A 20647-nucleotide genomic window follows, 5' to 3' on the forward strand; every position below is an offset into this window, starting at 1 on the left:
AATGATGTTTACATCAGACAAGAACCATTGATTTTTTTTTTTATCTTGAAACCACAAATAATATAAACCTTGATGTATTTTCACTGCTTGGGGATGCTGTTTGTGTATCCTCACCTAGTCACATTTTAACTCCTAGTTATACACATGTGTTTGATCCTAAGTCTCATGGTTTTTGTCCTAACCTTAGAGTCATTTTGTTAGCACATTTTGCGAGTCACTACATAGAATCATCACAATGATATGCTAATATTTCTAGAGTCCCAGGGGTCAGGTTATTTAGAAAGGTACGTAGAAAGGTCACATGAGAAAATATTGATAACGCCCTGTACCTTGGCCCACCTCTAGCCATTGGTCCCTCTTTGGCCATTTGAAATGTTGAAGGTTCATGGAGCATCCAGTGCTAAGGTTAACTAATGATCTGTTGAGTTCACCTAAACCTATTTGAAACACGGCACTATGCTTACTAGGCTTACTAAACACAGCTTTATTTTTCAGTTAAAAAAACTGTAAAGTGCGTATGTATAAACTCACACCGGCAGCATCATAACTTTAATAATATAGAGTAAAATCTGCTGTTGTAGAAAGCTTGATACGTGAGCTTAGTTTGTTTGCTTTCAACACACAGTGTAATTTTTATCTCTTTTTAACAGGTCGGAAATGCACCTGCACCAGATGGCAGAGAACCACTCCTTTGGAATGATGCCATGCGTGAAGGTAGGAAAGGCGCTTTATTATGTAAATACATAGTCCTTGGTTAAATTGCTGCCCCATTCGCATCTACTGCATTTTATTACATGAAATGTAGCAGAATGTATTTTCTTGGGAATTGATTTAGCAGCGGCGCATAGAAAGAAACTATTTAATAAACCTGGCTTCCGGGTCCAAGTCTCTGGGGCACTTACAGACTGAACCTCTTATCTTCTGACTTTTGTCTGCAAAACCAGGGATGTGTTATGTTCAGGGGAGTTATTGGTATTTTACTAGCCATGGTCTATTTATTAGAAAAATATAATATTATAGCTTACTAGTCTTGTAATTATATGTCAATTGTTCAATCATAATGCAAATTTGTTGCATATGAAATAAGATGGCTGAATTTTTAAACTGTATATATATATTAAACTATATAAATAAAAGAGAATAATAATAGTTTCAAACATGTTATAGGCAAGTGAGCAGGAAGTATAAAATATCATATAACATATTGATACAAAGAAATATGTTGGGGTAAAATATACTTGCAAAAAAAAGTGTCCCACAAGTATTTTGAATGTTCTTCAGGTTGCTCTACATCACCTCCACAATATTTAGCAGTATCCCTGGTGTCCCGATGATGTCCTCATTGTGAGGGAGAGGTGGGGATGGGTGGGAAAAAGATGATGGTAGAGGAGAGGGAATGGAGAGATAGAGGGAAGAGATGGAGAGAGAGAACACGTAGATGGGCATGGAGAGGGGAGGGAGAGAAGGAGGGCAAGAGAAGAGGGGGAGGAAAGAGAGAGTTAAATGAGAGAGAGAATTGGGAAAACAAACAGAAAAGGTTGATAGATAGAAGACGGAAAAGGTGGAAAAAAGGGAGATAAATGGTGGGGAAAAGATTTTCGGTCATGTCATTCCAGTGATGGGCACATACACTAGTAAGTTAAATACCGGTAATTATATCACATTGAGCACTAAATCGCTGGTGGACATTTTTTTATTGTTGTAGACTATGATAAAAATCTTATCTATATCTTGCCAGAATAACATCACCTTTGAGGTGTCACTGCTTTTTCAAGTTTTTGAATATACCTGTACAAAGAGTATTCTTACATTAAAAATCTTGAGATTTCCTATATAACTGCGTTGCTTACCACTGTATTTATAATCAGTTTGCAAAGTGAGTTTGTATTATGCTACAATGGATGATTTAGGTGCAGTCTCCAGGGTGCTGAGTTCTACTGATGAGCCCACCTGCATTGCATCCGTAAATTTATAATGAGATAAGTTTCAAAGCCTAACCTAAGCACTGACTTTCTAAGCACAAGTAAATATATTTTGATAATGAAAATGTAAATAACGTTTAAGTGACATGGTCACAGTACAAATAGTCTATTTTGGCTATTTTGAAATGTTTGCTGAGTTACTTGGTGATCTTTGGGTTGGATTCCCTGTGCCTAGACAGTTCTGTATGTACAGTAAATGGGAAGGGGGTTAACTGTACCCACAACTATACATACCATGCTTTGCCACAACTCTTTTGAACAAACAAATGTGGGCCTGAGTGAACCAATACAAGTCCAAAACATAGAGTTTAACATAACTGAGCCTGAAAAGTTGATGTTCACTGTAAATCACAGGCACTATAAAAAATAAATGTATTTCCCTTTTTGGGTTTATCTGCTATATTCATCCTATTTTGCTGCAATAATAGCAAATGCCAATCATATAGCATTTGATGCTTCTGATTAGTCTTTTACAGAATTTTGGTGCTAATAGAATATTTGTTCTGGCCTACCATTTCCTTGCTGTTGTGACATGAGACACAGCTTTAATTTTGTTGCCTGAACCTTATTTACATTTTTAATTTAGCTATTATACGACTAGGAGGTTTAAGGAAATAAATAATAAGCCTAGTGAGCCTCCGTCTGTCTACTTGTAGTTGAACTTATCAAGTGCTATAGAAGGCGTTTTATCAGCCTTGTGCTATCCACTTTTTCCCTAGTGATAAAGAGTATTTCACATTGAGGCACATTAAAAGGAAACCTTTAAATAGGCCAGATGGAGAAGCTGCTATGTTTGTACCTTTTAATACTTCTAAGGGTTGTCAGGCTCAGTGGGGACCAAAATTCAGCTACAGTTTTAGAACTTCTCTAATTAGCATGTAATCAAGAAAGTATTATCGTCAAAGCCTGGTGTGCATGCGACCTTGCAGAACTGGATTCCATCAACTTTGTTTTAACTTAACACCATTACAAAGGCTGCCAGAATCAACAACACTCAGCCATTTGACAATAGAGTAGTGATAACTTAATATCATATTATTTTGTGGTAAAAAAAAATGGAATGGCTCAATCTTAACCACAGTCAGACACTGACTTCGTTAACATTGCCATAAAGAATCAGCTCAGTGTGGTGTTTGAGCCCTAGAAACGTTTAGGTGAAAGGCAGCATGGCAGGGTTAGCCAGCACGACCAAGGGCTTCATGTTTGAGGAAGCAAGCCCGGTCATGGAAAGGTCACTGGATCTCAGAAGAAGGTATAAGTTCAGTGGAGGGAGCTGGAGACTCAGTCTCCTGCCTTCCTGCCCTTGTGATTTGTAGGTGGTGATTTGCAACTGAGATAAGTGGATAAGGGAGAAATATCTGGCCTGATTTTCGGAGTTGATTGGAGTTGATGGTTGATGTCACTACACAGGTAGCCAGAAGGTGGCGGTAATTAGAAAGTTTGAAAAGGGGTGGTACTTCTGAGCTGGTGACTGGCGGCTAGAGGGATGAAAAAGGATGAGTGGCTGGCTTAGTTGAGGGTGACACTGGCTGGATCTCCACAGGGGAGAAAGATCAACCATAAGGCTAGGTTTCCACTTGGGCATTTTTTTGCAAAAACGCCCATAATAACGCCAATTCAGCCACACGGCGTTTTATTAGTGAAAAAAACGCTGCGGCCAGATGTTAGCTGTTCTTCAATAGGAAATCGCACAATGCCATTTCCACTTGGCGTTTTTTCTGTTTGGCGTTTTTCTGTTTGGCGTTTTTTCAGTCCTCTTTGGCGTTTTTTTTTTTTGGTGCTCAGTGGCAGTTTTTCAAAATCGCAGCATGTTGACACTCTGGTGTTTTTTTGCAAGGAAATCTTGGCGTTTTTGTCCAATAGAAGTCTATGGGAGAGAAAAACGCCATAAAAACGCCATGTGGGTTTTGCCTTGGTGTTTTTTATGGCGTCTTTTTCCACAGTTACAAAAAAGGGGCAGGACCCAGGAAGAGGAAGAGCTGCCATTTTCCCAGTACTGTGGTAAAACTTTTATCTGCTTGTACACTGTGTGCTGTCTCTGTGTAATTTATTAGCAGCATGACACCCAGAATTGTCTTTGATGTGTCCAAGCTCATTCAACTAGTGAGTATTTCTTGCAATTTGCACCATCATTTGGGGCCAATCTTCCTAGAGGAGCAGACATTCGGAATAAAGCATGCCTTACAAACCACAGAAAAGAGAAAAAAGGGTCCACCGGGGCGTTTAAGTAGAACTCTTCCAAGGAAATGACATCAGGGGCAGATACTTGCCATTTATCCTAATCCCTTTTAGCTGGGTGAAAATTCTAACTTGTAAAGGCTGGAAAAACTGCCTAAGGTCAAAAAAGCAATTTCCACAAAAAGGCTAAAATGCCAGAAAAAACGCCAAAACTCAGGAAAATGCAGTGGCAGTTTTCCTGGCGTTTTTTATCAAGAAAATAATGCAGGAAAAATACCCAAGTAGAAACCTAGCCTAACCAGGATTGGCTTTGACCGTTTGTTGCAATTACGTCATCAGGCGGCTGTGGCCCTAAAGTGCCAAGACAGGACTGGCGCTGGTGGGGTGGCCTTCACACTTTAAGGTGCCCCACCATCGCCAGTCTGGCCCTGGTGAACACCATTACTTATAATGACTTATTTTATGCATTGAACTTTTGAATTTTAAAAAGGTGATATCATCTATTTAATTTCAAAATACAGCAGAACCTTGCAATAACCCAGATAATTTACCTGTCACAAGTATGCCAGCTAATAATTGATGCCACTGTCATCATTCTGTTTTCTCTGCATATGGAATGACAAAGCAAATTAGCTGCTACAAGTAATCAATTGCAGCGATGTCTGAAGGGAGGAGTTTATATCTCTGGCAGAGAACTAAATAACCAATCAATGCCATTTCAACCTCCACTAATCAGCATCTCATAACTGAGATGCCAAGAGTTAATGAAGCAATCTCATTACAACTCTATCATTGCCTACTGTATTGCCTTGCTGTTATTTTTATCTGTACATGTTCAAACTGCCGAGTAGGCATCTTTTATTTATACAATAATGACTGAAAGACAGTATGCACATAGTATTATTAAATGGAAGATCTTTCAGGATCAATCGTAAGCATGGATGATGATATTAGGAGTCTGTTCTTCACTCGTTATACCTGGAAGGTGGTTAGTTTAATGCAAACCTGCCTTGACAGGAAGGGAAGGGTATTTAGACGCTAGATGTGTCCATCCGATCAGTATCTAGAGTGACACATTTATATAAAGAGAGATAAAATGCCCAGCAGTGGCATATATATATATCTGATAAAATTAGCTAAATTGTTGTGCCTCTCCCCCATTTTTATTTTTTTCCATAATTTCTGGAGGTATATAGAAAAAAACCACACAATTCATCTCAAATAAGCTTACAATCTAGAATGTGCTTATTTAACTGTAGCATTATCTTAATGTTTAATGCATATACACCCTCATCCTCTCTAACAATAAAACTTGTGCTCAATACGATTGTTCCAAGCAACAGCAATGGAGTTATTATTCTTATGGTTTATTTATAAAGCACCAGAAAATTCTGTAATGCTAAGTTCCAATCCATACACAAAGCAAACTGAACTAATAATGGCTTTGCTAGTCTAGAAACTTTAATCTACACTAAGGCAAAACTGCTCGGCACCTAGCGTTATTTCACAAAGGGCTTGGATATAGTGTACTAATGGATTTCTTATTCAACTAATGACAATGCCGTTTAAGCACGGAACAACCTTGCTTGCATGAGACGTACTTAAGTCTTTGAAAGTCTAGTTAAAGTAGTATCATCTGTATTAGACACGGGGTATGTGGAGATCTGATGGGAGCTCGGGAGACGTTACCTTTTTATTGGCCCAACATAGAAAAAGATGTAAAGTAGAAATTCGGATTCATACGAGTTGCAAATGTAACAAAACGTACATATTTTGTCAATTCATAGGAATCTCCGAAAACCCAGAAAACGAATGAAAACACAGCAAAAAAAATTTATTTTGTGGGCTCATTCACTCCTACCCTCTCTCACACTTATGTAATCTTATCATATAATAACTTATCTGCTAGAATGGATCATTTGCAAAGCAGATAGAGCTACTCAGGAACACTCCATAAATACACGGCAGATAACGCCAGTAGAGATGTAGTGCTCTGCTAGTACTATGTCATTTATTTGGAATGGTGACCTTCAAAATGTGATCGTAAACAATAGCTAAGCAAGTCGTACCATAGCTTATACAGTATATAGGTATCTACTTTATGATGTTAATCCAACATAAACTATAAACAGTCTTCGAGCTGGTAATGTTTTTCTTCTTTTTACTAAGTTAACCTGGATAGAAAAGTGGCCAAAAAATGTAATACTTAGTATAGTATATTAAATAGAAAATATTTTATTCAGGAAGCAAAGCAACCACTTTTATGGGTAGACACTCAAAACTCAAAATGTAATTTTTCTTCACATCTTTTATTATAGCCAGGTGTTTGCTGTAGAACAATCAGAGCCCACATTTAACCTTGAGATGCCTGAGTCTACGTTACTGCAGTTTGTGCTTCATCCTCCCCTCCGAAGGATAAACCTTGTACTGACTTCTTTGAGTCCTTGGATGGGTTACAGAGCAAAAAAGTTCATTTTTTAAACTTCACGGACAAATGTCCAATTATAATTAAATTGTCTGCATTAAGCTATGCACATAGCTCCTAATTCTAACACCCGCTGCACATCTGCCATCCATTTGGGTTTGTAATGATTTAGGATATGATTCTGCTAAGGATAATTAGAAAACAGTTGTCTAGTAATGGGAAGCTCTCCATATCTGCTAGTAAGGAGAAATAAAAACAGATTTGGTGAGCATGTTAATACTAACGGTATGTGATATACAGCACAACTAAAAGAGAAACCAACTAAATAGTTATGTTTTCTGTATAAAATACAAATATGTATCCATTTAATTGACATATCATGCAATGCCAATGAATGCAGATTTGTCCAGCATCACATGTTGGCCTAGGTTAACGAGTCTGATGGTGACAGCCCCTGTGCCGCTGTCGGTGGAAAATAATTTTATTGTATTATTAGGATCACAGATTGGGATTTACAGATTTCTGTGGCTAGATAGCTTGTGGAAAATGTCTCTGATGTGCAACATGTGTGGTCAGTAACAAGAGTGCGTGTGGTGCCAAGATGTGGAGACTCTTCTGCAGTTGCGCCATTGCTTGGTCAATCCACCATTGACTTTACCTGGACACCAGACCCAATGGATTAATGATCTGAGTCACACTAATGCTAAGCTTTTAATGCATAGGTGTGCAATAATGGACATCCCATAATCATTTGCAACCCTTATAAGACATTCCTCTTTAGCTATAACAGTTTAACAAAAAACACAATCCTGTGAACAAAATACAATACGTAATCTGCTGATGCTGCGCCTGTTTTTACCCCGTCTAAGACCTATGATATTAAATTAATAAACATTATTAAATGTTGGCTCACCAACTAATAATGCCACAACGTTTAAAGGTATAGCTGCAACATACAAGATTGTTAATGAACCAGTACACAAAGAGCAATAATATCCTTGCAGGGCCAGTTTTGTTATTCTTGCTGGTGTTGGATTTTTGTCAAACTAATTTTGTTTGAGAAAGCTCCTGATAAAGTAGTTAAATACCTGGTTGAATACATTTAAAAGCATTGACATTAAGCCTCATCTAAGTAATTGTTTCTCCAGTGTGCACTGCACACAATACAACAAAAATAGGAGAAACTTAGGGGAGTGCTAGCAAGGAAATGGATGATTTGCTTCTTGTGCTGAACTGGGGATAACTGGGTCCATTTGCCCTCTTGGCTAAACGTTGCCGGCGTACCTTTGAACATAAAAACAGATGTCACATTCAGATTTATACTCAATTTCCAAAATGTAATGTCACCTTACACTACAAGTCAGAGGCCAGCCTTCTAGCGGCAACTGCGGCTAGGCATTTAGTTTGAATATTTCTGTTCGAGTGAAGTTACAGTGTTATCCCTGTACACTGGAAAGCCACACATCTTAATCTGAGTACTAAAGAGCTGCTAAATATTAATTTCCTCTGTTTAATAAAACACAGGTAACAAGCCGGGCTGACGCAGCGCCTGCTCATGCATGCAGTGTTTACTTTCTAATTTGGCTGGAATAGAAATGTTTAACATAAACCCCAATCTGCACAATCATAAAGACAGAGTTATATAGTGCTTTATACTACAGAGGGATATTGGTTTTATGAGCTGGAAAAAAGCTGTTTTAACAGTATCTTTTTATACTGCATTGCATGCCTCAAAGACTACAAACCTTCCACTGCCAGAGGGGCTATAATAAAAGCACAGGAGATCAGCATTTCTAGAAACAGCTAAAAGGATCACCAAGATGCGGGTAACAGGAATATATTGGGCATCTTCAGGTAGAGTATCTGAGAACTCTCTTTCAAGTTCTGCCCTAAAAGTGCAGATTGTGTATTAGTTACATATTTACCTGGGAACTTGGTTCCTCAAAATGGGGGGCATAAACATGTGTTGGAAAAACATTTTGCAAACAAATAGTGTAATATAATATAGCATGGAAAAATTAACAATATATACAGGAATGTATGTACTTAAAATTCTTTAATAGTTAAAAAGAATCATACTCCTTAATTCTGAAAAGATAGGTGGTAACTAATGGCACTGTATCACCGTCCACCATGGCCTGTGTGAATGCATCTTTCATATACTTTCAATATAAACCAGCAGCCATTGTTACTAGTTATAACATTGTTTAATTAAAAATAACAATTCATATTTTGGTATGTTCAGACATAGAATACCAACATGAAAGACATTTTCTGGTAGCCCAATTATATGTTTTGTTAATGGAAAAACAAAAGGTCTAATCCCTGTCAGCTATTATATTTTTTTTGTTTTCCCAACAAGCAAATTAAATAAAATTTAAAAGTTTCTAAGTGAAAAGTTTAATGGACTTCTGAAGATTTGGTTAAAAAGGTTTCTAAAATTGAATTCCTTGGCAGTGGATGTAGTGCATAAAAAGGAGTCTAAACAAAAACAATTAGCACAATTTTAATTATCAAAATGACCCTGCATTTACAGTCTGTGCTTAGTGTGCTTATATGTGTATAGAAGTTATACGAATGGTGCACAAAATAGTTTTTCTACAATGTTTTTATCAGTTGAACAGCAAGAAGAATGTCTTTGAAAATAAATGTTACTCTATTGTATGTATATTATTATCATTATTATTATTAATAAAAATAACAATACAGTATTCAAATGGCAACTCTTTTTTAAGCTGTGCACCAACTAAAAATCTCAACATAGAATTTAACGGCAGTTAAGAACCATTCCATCAGATTTTACTCAGTTGTTGAGCTTATGTTAGGTTTAGGATAGCTTTATGTCTATCCTGTGCATGTTTAAATTCCCTTTACTGTATTAGCCTCTACCACTCCTGATGGGAGGCTGTTCCATTTACCTCCCCCGGGTTAGCCCCCCCATATTAAATTTTTTTACAAAAGATCATGGCATTTGTTAGATCATTGTTAGATCAGGTTTGATCAACTGTTTTTTTCGTTAGATCTACTCTAAAATAGGCAATATTAACAATCTTTTTCAGGGGGGGCTAACCCGTAGCCAGCCCCCCCTCAACAAAAATTTCAACAAAATGTTACTGATTATGATAGCTCTACGTTAGATCAGGTTTGATCAGACAAAATTTTTGTTAGATCTAGTCTAATTACTGAGATATTGCATATTTAATGAGGGGGGGCTGGCCCCCCCTCAACTGAAATTTGGATTTTTTTTAATGGATCTTGGTAGATATTCGTTAGATCAGGTTAGATCAACTGTTTTTTTCGTTAGATCTACCACGCAGGAGGCGGTATTCACAATCCTATTTTGTGTGCGGGGGATGGGTACACATACGGTCTGGCCCCCCCTCAACTGAAATTTTGATTTTTTTTTAATGGATCTTGGTAGATATTCGTTAGATCAGGTTAGATCAACAGTTTTTTTCGTTAGATCTATCACACAGGAGGCGATATTCACAATCCTATTTTGTGTGCGGGGGATGGGTATACATACGGTCTGGCCCCCCCTCAACTGAAATTTGGATTTTTTTTAATGGATCTTGGTAGATATTCGTTAGATCAGGTTAGATCAACAGTTTTTTTCGTTAGATCTACCACGCAGGAGGCGGTATTCACAATCCTATTTTGTGTGCGGGGGATGGGTACACATATGGTCTGGCCCCCCCTCAACTGAAATTTGGATTTTTTTTAATGGATCTTGGTAGATATTCGTTAGATCAGGTTAGATCAACTGTTTTTTTCGTTAGATCTATCACACAGGAGGCGATATTCACAATCCTATTTTGTGTGCGGGGGATGGGTATACATAGGGGCTGGCCCCCCCTCAACTGAAATTTGGATTTTTTTTAATGGATCTTGGTAGATATTCGTTAGATCAGGTTAGATCAACAGTTTTTTTCGTTAGATCTATCACACAGGAGGCGATATTCACAATCCTATTTTGTGTGCGGGTAATGGGTATACATACGAGTTGGCCCCCCCAACTGAAATTTGGATTTTTTTTAATGGATTTTGGTAGATATTCGTTAGATCCGGTTAGATCAACTGTTTTTTTCATTAGATCTATCACACAGGAGGCGGTAATTACAATCCTATTTTATGTGCAGGGGATGGGTATACATACGGGCTGGCCCCCCCTTAACTGAAATTTGGAAAAAAAATTATGGATTTTGGTAGATATTTGTTAGATCTGGTTAGATCAACAGTTTGTTTCGTTAGATCTATCACCCAGTAGGCTGTATTCACAATCCTATTTTGTGTGCGGGGGATGGCAATACATACGGGTTGGCCCCCCTCAACTGAAATTTGGAATTTGTTTAATGGATTTTGGTAGATATTCTTTAGATCTGGTAAGATCAATAGTTTTTTTCGTTAGATCTACCACGCAGGAGGCGGTATTCACAATCCTATTTTTTGTGCGGGGGGTGGGTATACATACGGGTTGGCCCCCCCTCAACTGAAATTTGGAATTTTTTTCATGTATTTTGGTAGATATTCATTAGATCCGGTTAGATCAACTGTTTTTTTTGTTAGATCTATCACACAAGAGGGGGTATTGACAATCCTATATAGTGTGCGGGGGGATGGGAATACATATGGGTTGTCCCTCCAACCGAAACAAACTGTTGATCTAACCAGATCTAACGAATATCTACCAAAATCCATAATTGTTTTTCCAAATTTCAGTTGAGGGGGGGCCAGCCCGTATGTATACCCATCCCCCCGCACATAAAATAGGATTGTGAATACCGCCTCCTGCGTGGTAGATCTAACGAAAAAAACAGTTGATCTAACCGGATCTAACGAATATCTACCAAAATCCATTAAAAAAAATCCAAATTTCAGTTGAGGGGGGGCCAGACCGTATGTGTACCCATCCCCCGCACACAAAAAAGGATTGTGAATACCGCCTCCTGCGTGGTAGATCTAACGAAAAAAACAGTTGATCTAACCTGATGTAATGAATATCTACCAAGATCCATTAAAAAAAATCCAAATTTCAGTTGAGGGGGGGCCAGACCGTATGTGTACCCATCCCCCGCACACAAAATAGGATTGTGAATACCGCCACCTGCGTGGTAGATCTAACGAAAAAAACAGTTGATCTAACCTGATCTAACGAATATCTACCAAGATCCATTAAAAAAAATCCAAATTTCAGTTGAGGGGGGGCCAGACCGTATGTGTACCCATCCACCGCACACAAAATAGGATTGTGAATACCGCCTCCTGCGTGGTAGATCTAACGAAAAAAACTGTTGATCTAACCTGATCTAACGAATATCTACCAAGATCCATTAAAAAAAAATCCAAATTTCAGTTGAGGGGGGGCCCGCCCCTATGTATACCCATTACCCGCACACAAAATAGGATTGTGAATATCGCCTCCTGTGTGATAGATCTAACGAAAAAAACTGTTGATCTAACCTGATCTAACGAATATCTACCAAGATCCATTAAAAAAAATCCAAATTTCAGTTGAGGGGGGGCCAGCCCCTATGTATACCCATCCCCCGCACACAAAATAGGATTGTGAATATCGCCTCCTGTGTGGTAGATCTAACGAAAAAAACAGTTGATCTAACCTGATCTAACGAATATCTACCAAGATCCATTAAAAAAAATCCTAATTTCAGTTGAGGGGGGGCCAGACCGTATGTATACCCATCCCCCGCACACAAAATAGGATTGTGAATATCGCCTCCTGTGTGATAGATCTAACGAAAAAAACTGTTGATCTAACCTGATCTAACGAATATCTACCAAGATCCATTAAAAAAAAATCAAAATTTCAGTTGAGGGGGGGCCAGACCGTATGTGTACCCATCCCCCGCACACAAAATAGGATTGTGAATACCGCCTCCTGCGTGGTAGATCTAACGAAAAAAACAGTTGATCTAACCTGATCTAACGAATATCTACCAAGATCCATTAAAAAAAATCCAAATTTCAGTTGAGGGGGGGCCAGCCCCCCCTCATTAAATATGCAATATCTCAGTAATTAGACTAGATCTAACAAAAATTTTGTCTGATCAAACCTGATCTAACGTAGAGCTATCATAATCAGTAACATTTTGTTGAAATTTTTGTTGAGGGGGGGCTGGCTACGGGTTAGGCTCCCCTGAAAAAGATTGTTAATATTGCCTATTTTAGAGTAGATCTAACGAAAAAAACAGTTGATCAAACCTGATCTAACAATGATCTAACAAATGCCATGATCTTTTGTAAAAAAATTTAATATGGGGGGGCTAACCCGGGGGAGGTTTCCATTTAGCTACCACCCGCACACAGTAAAGCAAAAGTAACATGAAATTTGTAAAATCCAATGATTACGTAAAAACAGATGCTATGTATGTTTTTACCAATGGTAGCTGATCACTTGGAACTTGAAACACCATTGCTTGTGATATACATTGTTTTTTTTGTGTCCAGCATTTCTTGCTGATAATGCTCTGCCATAGTAATAAGACATAATAATAGCAAATCAGTTGTATTCACATGGGTTATTCCACAGTATGAGTTAATGTCCCTTTCCTGTTGTCTCTCTCTTAGCCTGAAGAGAAGCAGAAGGCATCTGCGGCATTTGTTCAACTCCAATCTGCCATGGAGGCTTTGGGATTCACAGTGAATGAGCAGAAGGCCATTTGGCATGTGTTAGCCGGTATCTATCACCTTGGAGCAGCAGGTGCATGCAGAGGTAAGGGAGAAGGTGAAAATTCCTAATTTGTTTTTCTTTGCCAGCTGAACGGCCTACACAAATAAATTTAAAAAGCCATGGCATGGTCTTGATCACACTAACCCCCACAGGTCCTGAATCTTGGCAAATACTGTCCTTAACTAGTCACCCTGCAAGGATGAACTTCTGTGTTAAAATGTTTAAAATGAAAAAAAATAACAAGAATGAGGAATCTGCACACTCCAAAAGAACCCAGGTGTCAGGAAGGGCCAGTTCCCCAGTAAATCCAATAGATAAATAAAGGCTCCAGGCACTCAAGAGTTCTAAGTTCGTCAGGCAGATTTATTGAGATAAAGAACAACGTTTCGACCTCACAATGAGGTATTTTTCAAGTTGAAACTCGTTGTAACTCTTGAGTGCATAGAGCCTTTATTTATCTATAAAATGAAAAAAGTCTTAACACTGGATGTGGGGTAATAATAAATTATAAGATTTTTATGTGGGAAGTTCATCATGATGAGTAGAATGAAGAATGTTTTATCTGGTAACATATTGATACCATTTGAGCAGATGTTGTACACAAGTGTCAAACTATGTTGCCCATAGTTAGTTCTTAAACAAAGAACATTAGTATTTTTACATGAACTATGTCAGGGTCCATCCAGGCTGCGGAGCTGCATTTCTCTGTTTTTCCCTGCCATGTCTCAGTTCCCATGTTTTGCTGTGTTCCTGGATTTCCGTATGCTCTGTCCTGAACCTCTGATTCCTTTATTCCAGTCTGCTCTTTGCTTCAGCTCTGTTTCCTTTATAAGGTGTGTCCAACCCGTTTGTTCTGTTTGTCTCAGTCTGTAGTCTAAAGGTATGTCCTTCTCGGTTCTGTGTTTGGATTCAATGTTTAGTTTATCAGTACTTTCGTATGCAGGGATAAGCGTTAGGACCCACCGTCATTGGAGTACTTTGGCGTAGTGGTGGGCTAAGCATACTATGGCCATACGATGTGACAGAATCTCCAATTGTTATCACATAGTCCTAGGCTAGTTCCTGTATTCATGTTTGTCTGTCTCTTATGTACCTTTGCCATCCTTCCCTGAATCATCTGAGGATTTCGGTTCCTCTCTCCTCTCCTGTGTCCCAGTTAAGTTGTCCTATCCTTGCTTAAAGGAGAAGCGTCCGAGGATTCCAGCTCCTCTCTCCATCCCCTGTGTTCCTTGCCTTGTTCCCTGTCCTTTGTTGTGCCCTGTTTCATGTATGTCTTATCTGGTTATGTTCCTTGCTCGGTCTCCCTGTTCTTTGCTCTGTCCTCCTTGCTTGCTACGTTTCTGTTGATACTCTGCTTAGCTTCCGTACTCCCAGCTTGCAGCATCCTGCACATGAGTCTTGTGCTATGTCTCATGCCTGTTCCAGGGTGCCTGCAGCATATATCCAAGTTCTGATGCTTTGTCAGATCCAAGTTTAGTTTGGATTTCCACATCCAGCCAAGTTTGGTTCTGTCTTGTTCTGGACTACATCAGCTGCTATGTCAGGGTGCTGGTATGTGGCTGCTCAACCCTAGATGCCCACCTGGGAGAGTGCTGTCGCCCTGCACCAGGCCCTGTCCTACTCCACTCCTGCGCAATACCCCCTGAACTCCATATTTGGGCGCGCTGGGTCATTACAGTTGTCTGTATGGACCCAGGTTCCTGACAAACTACATCCTAAGTCCCCCAATTTATCTGAGAGTACATTAGCTGGATTTAATCTAGACTTTAACTTGAACAGCAGTTTTATGGAGAACCTTGGAGGTCTAACCCTGGTATCCATTACATAGCACAAATTGAAAGTAAAGCATGAAGAACATGATTTTTCCTATATTCCTCCATGCTAAATAGTAGCTTAGGATCCTTTGTAAAAGCAAAAATTACATAGAAAGTTACCTAGATATTTCTACACTTTTAAAATGTAAAATTAACCGCTGCTAATCAAGCACCACACCGTAAACTTTTATCATAGAACATGGAAATATATATAGTAAAACTGAGAATGCATTTCAAGGTGATATGAATAATTACATATTTTCGCACAGTTTTCTTTAAATTGTCTGACTATTGAATGAACTAAGTTAATATGCTTTAATTGGTAATAATTGTTTATTGTAAATAAAGGCTGCCCACTGTGAAATTGTGCTTTTAGAATGTGTCCATCCAGTTTGCTCAGCATGAGATATTTCTCAGCAGAAACTTTCATTTATTTCCAACACGTTTCACACAATGAGTAGTTCTCTGAAGGTCATGTGCATTACACACAGTGTAAAGAGGATTTGTGATGTTTTCCTTTTTCATCACCAATAGCTCCTGAGAATGGAAGGGTTAACAATAAATTAATTAGTCTCTCTAACAAGGTTACTGGTTGCCCAGCATGTAAGGTTAAGGGACATCGCCCTTTTTTCCACTTTTAATATTTTACATGAGATCTTGCACTTTCCACATCTAAGTGACATGAACTGACTGGAAAGATGGCCTGTGAATTCTCTCATTTTAAAAAAATGTAATGAAGAAAGCCAATATAGATGGTATGATTTCTGTAACTCTATATCTATCTATTTTCTATATTTTCAAAATAAATATATCTTCAGGTTTGGTAACAGATTATAGTGAACTGTTATATGGATATGTCAACAAATTCCTGTACTTATATCGTGATAGATCAACAAATGGTTAATACACGTGACACATAGTTAGCCATTCCATCTCTTTATATCATGCGATGAGTATTTGGTCAATATGCTAAAATATTATTTAACTCTATGCTACAGCAGCTTGGTTTGGGACAATGGGCCTACTGAATGGAAGCTACAGTGTCCCTGCACCAATTAACTCATTAGATCTGTTTGTCTGTGTCCACAGGTCAGAGGCAACTCAGACTTAAAGTAATATCAAATTCAGGCTCTTTAGAAACATCTTGGAATATATTTAATGGCGGATTCATAAGTAAGTCAAATGTTGTGTTAAACAGAATCACACATTATGACAGAGCTAGATGTACTGTCAAATGGCGATCCCTTATATCATAATGCAGTCATGCCAAGCTGAGGTTCCTAGTCTTTTAGTATACTTTAAGTCCTTTTGTATGACCAGAGCCGGCCTTAGGTGTTCTGGTGCCCCCCCACCCCCCCAAAAAAGGAAAAAAATCTTCTCTCTCTTTCTTTCTTTCTTTCTATCCCCCCTTATCACCATCTACCACCTCTGCCCATTCTCACTGCCTTCCCCCTCTGCCCCTTCTCTCTATCTACCACCTTTGCCCCTTCTCACTGCCTTCCCCCCCTGCCCCTTCTCACCATCTATCACCTCTGCCCCTTCTCACTGCCTCCCCCCTCTGCCCCTTCTCACTGCCTTCCCCTCTGCCCTTTCTCACTATCTACGCCCTCTCCCTACTCTCCTTACTTACCTTGTTGAGTCCTGCGGTGGGAGCGGAAGGCGTCCGTCTTCCCGCGGTGCGCACTTCACAGCTGAGCGCCGGAATATTGTGGCACTCAGCATGAAACGCCGGCACCGCGACGGAGTCACGGAGAGTGAGGGGCGCCAAGTGGTTGCTGCAAAACTTCATGAGCGACCACTCGGCGCACCTACCCGGGACATAAATTAAAACATCGGGGTTTTTTTATTTTAACTTTATTTAACATCCTCCATGTTAAATAAAGTTACAAAAAACTTTATTTAACATGGAGAATGTTAAAAAAAGTAAAAAAACAACCCCCCCCGATGTTTTAATTTAAGTCCCGGGCAGGCACCCCTGTTGCCATGGCGCCCTGTGTGGTCGCACAGGTCGCACACCCCTAAGGCTGGCCCTGTGTATGACATTTGTATTGGGGATGACCTACATGCCATTTATAATAATCTTGAGTCTAGTCAGTAGATCTTTCTAACATGATTGAAATGCAGGGTGGTGTATGTACTCATAACAGGAGGCTTGAATTTAGGAGAACCTTGAATATGAGTTGTCACATCTCAACACATTTCCATGAGACCATTGCTGAAATACATAATTATGACTTGAAAAGATATGTTAGATTTATGTTTTGTCGCAAACTACTTACTACACAAGTTAATAAAAGTGTGTATATGGCAAGACATGAAACCTACAAAATTGTGTTTTAATCCATAAAAGGACTGGGTGACTATATTGTGTTAGAGTTAGGTATATAATCAGATGCCACCTCATGGCTAAAGACTTTAGCTGTATATATTCACACCCACTCATAAATAAATAAGAAATTGAAAGTATGCCACTATATCCTATAATATTTATTAGAAATTATGCACCAAATGGTTCAGTTAGGGTGTATGTGTTGTCTTCACATAGTTTACATTCAGTTTTGTTACTATCATGACATTATTTTCATTGGTGGATTGGGTTGTGGCATGAAGGTATGGTCTACCCACATCGCTATCATGCTATACTCTGCTCATAATATTTCCACACAAAGTCGGTTTCACAAAAAATAAGGCATTAGATATATAGATTAATAAATTGCCATATTAGTTAGGACAGATGGCCTCATAATTCATTGTTGGGAGTGTTTAGAACAAATCGGGACAGTTGGGAAATATGCTCTGAAAATCCACTTGCTCTTCTGCAGACACTCATTATTTTGTAGTAAGGAAACCTTCAAGAAATCTCACTGGTTGAACTTTACATTATATAGAGTTAACTAAGCTCCTGCAGGAGAAACTCATAGTGGTTGGCAACCCTCCTTAAAACCCCTTTAGTGAGTAAGTCCCATAGGCAGTGATTGCTGGAAGGTATTCGCTCTCAATGTGAAAAATGCTGACCTTTCAAAGCCATATCCCTGAATGTTGCAGAATCTGCTTGGCAGAAGGTTGAATGAGGATTGTGAAACGCTGTATGCTATGCTAAGATGCAAAACCAACTCTACCTTTGTTGCTGTGAATGTTGCAAAGCACTCTTTTATATGAGACTGCCTTTTAGCTATAATTTCCCTTTAAAAAAACATGAGCTTTCTTTGACTCTGGGCCATCAGCTGAACCAAAAATGATTGATCTTCATCTGTCACAGGACTCTGAACAAGAATAGTAGATTTTGGTACTCGGCTGACATTGTATGACCTTGTGCTTTTCTGCTTCAATAGCTGAATTGACTGTGATGTGTGTGAGACAGAGGTGGAGAGAGCAGAGCCAATGGTGTGAAACACTCCACCTAATTATTTACTGAGCTTTTAGGAGAAGCTGATCAGTCTAATGTATTAATGGTGAATCGCAAAGCACCATTAATAACCCATTCAGTGGCTTCAGCTGAGAAAATGCCAATGTGTATGGATTCAATTTATGACATCACATTAAAAAAAGGCCTAATGACTCTATATATTACAAATGCTTGTCTCTTAACTTCATGACAAGCTTAAGATGCCTAACATAGTAATAATAAATATTTGCACTTTGTGATGCTACTTAGCAGAAATGACATTAGATTGGGTATCATATTACAGATATGGTATTCAAGGACATTACATTTGGAAATTTAGTTTTTGGACTTTTTCTTATAGACACAATCAGTTCAGAAGCAGCTAATACCTTTATGGTAAAATAACAATTGAATTCCCCCAATGCCTGTTCATGATTCCACAAAACCAAAGAGTCTCAATGATTTGACCCATAACAAATATCTTTAACTACCCAGCTTACTCAGCTCTTAGAAAATAAAGAAAGATAGGATTAAATAGTGTTTTTGGTGTTGTATTCAATATATATAATTTGTTGCATGAAAACTTATGATTCTCATTTGGAAATGTAGTCTAATGGAACCATCCCTTTTAAGATTTTTCATAATACTTATTCTTACTCTTATACAGTGCCTTGCAAAAGTATTCATCCCCTTAGCATTTTTCCTATTTTGTTGCATTACAACCTGGAATTAAAATGAATTTGTTAGGAGTTCGTAAAATTTGATTTACACAACATGCCTACCACTTTGAAGATGCAAAATATGTTTTATTGTAAAGACAACCCCCCCTAGAGAACTTGAAGTGCAATATTAATTTTATTAGTAGGCAAGTATACCTTTCAAGGGCATAACTAGAAAATAAGGGGCACACTCCATCTCACCCCATCTTACACCATTACACATGCATGCTCACACACAAGTCCACATCCATGCACATACAAACACACAATTACACATCCATGCTCACACACATACACAAGTACACATGCATGATCAAGCAAACACAAGTACATATGCTTGCTCACACACACATCAATTTTTTTTAGTTCTATAAATTGAATTATGTATACAATGTAAAGTTGTCTGCTTTGGCCTTATTTTCCTAAGGAAACCTGGACCAACGACTAGAAATTATGTATTGCAGTCCTCATTTGCAACATGGGGCTTATTAAAAGTGTATTAACATGTAGCCAGCCTCTCTGTTTCCATTATCGATTTCCCTGCCTTGTGCCAAAGATAGAAATGAAATGAACGGAAAGGCAGATAAAAAATGAATCAAAGAAGCATGTCTCAGATGAGACCCTTTGAAAGCCATAAACCTTTTAGGACTTGATAGACATTTCTCTCTGCTCTTCCTTTTTGACTGCCTTTGAAGTGATTCATTTTCTGAGACAGTCCTCTGCAACAAGAAGCTGTTTGTGATACATTTTTGCATGTGTCCCACTGGCAAAAGGGATTTGAATTCCTCTATTGACTCTGATGGCTGTGTCAGCTTTTAACCAACCCATATAATAAGCCTTCCTTCTAAACATACTTTACAAGTTCACAAGCCACATCATCACTTTTAGGAGGTCTGGTGGGTACCTATAACACACCACCAAGGGTCACGTGTGCAAGTAGCCACAGTATCTATGTGTACTTCATATATATTGTGAGAGTGTAAACCCCAGGCATTTGGGTACAGGTGCTATCCAGAATGTAAATATGGGTCCCTGGGGTGGAGCAATTGGAGATCAGGGTGGGCCAATGCTCCATTCCCCCATTCTGTGGAAAATCCATGCCGGCTTTTCCAGGAGGCTAGAAGTCTGCAGGATCTGGTCCAAGATTCCTATGGGGCCGGCATTAGGCACAGGTGCCGGGCATTAAAAACCCCTGGAGCCTGATAATCAGGGAGACTGTTGGGGGAAGAGGAAGTATCCCTGCGCTCCCAGGGCAAGGAGAGGCCCTGAAGAAGACCATCCCTGAGCCAAGTGAGGCAATACCTGCCTGGACATTTTGTGTGCTGTCTGGGGGAGGTTTTCCAGAGCCTGGCGTAGCTGGGTCTGGCGGGGAGGTTGAGGTAGTGGGTGATTAGGCTGGTCAGTCTGGACCAGCATAGTTCAGTTAGAGAGGGCTCCAATTGGGAGCTAGGTTTTC

General features: G+C 39.0%; 1 protein-coding gene across 1 annotated transcript in view; it reads left to right on the forward strand.

Moving 5' to 3' along the window:
- Nucleotides 1–20647, forward strand: part of LOC149290215 (unconventional myosin-XVIIIb-like) — a 219670-nt gene that overhangs the window by 21530 nt on the left and 177493 nt on the right. Inside the window, exons 11-12 of the mRNA XM_089489442.1 lie at nt 651–714; nt 13171–13315. Coding sequence (XP_089345568.1) covers nt 651–714; nt 13171–13315 — 209 coding nt within the window. The remainder of the gene's footprint in view (nt 1–650; nt 715–13170; nt 13316–20647) is intronic.

This window comes from Sceloporus occidentalis, unplaced genomic scaffold (assembly GCF_023333645.1).
Source record: "Sceloporus occidentalis isolate IW3139 unplaced genomic scaffold, rSceOcc1.0.p SCAF_40, whole genome shotgun sequence".
Classification (NCBI taxonomy): Eukaryota; Metazoa; Chordata; class Lepidosauria; order Squamata; family Phrynosomatidae; genus Sceloporus; species Sceloporus occidentalis.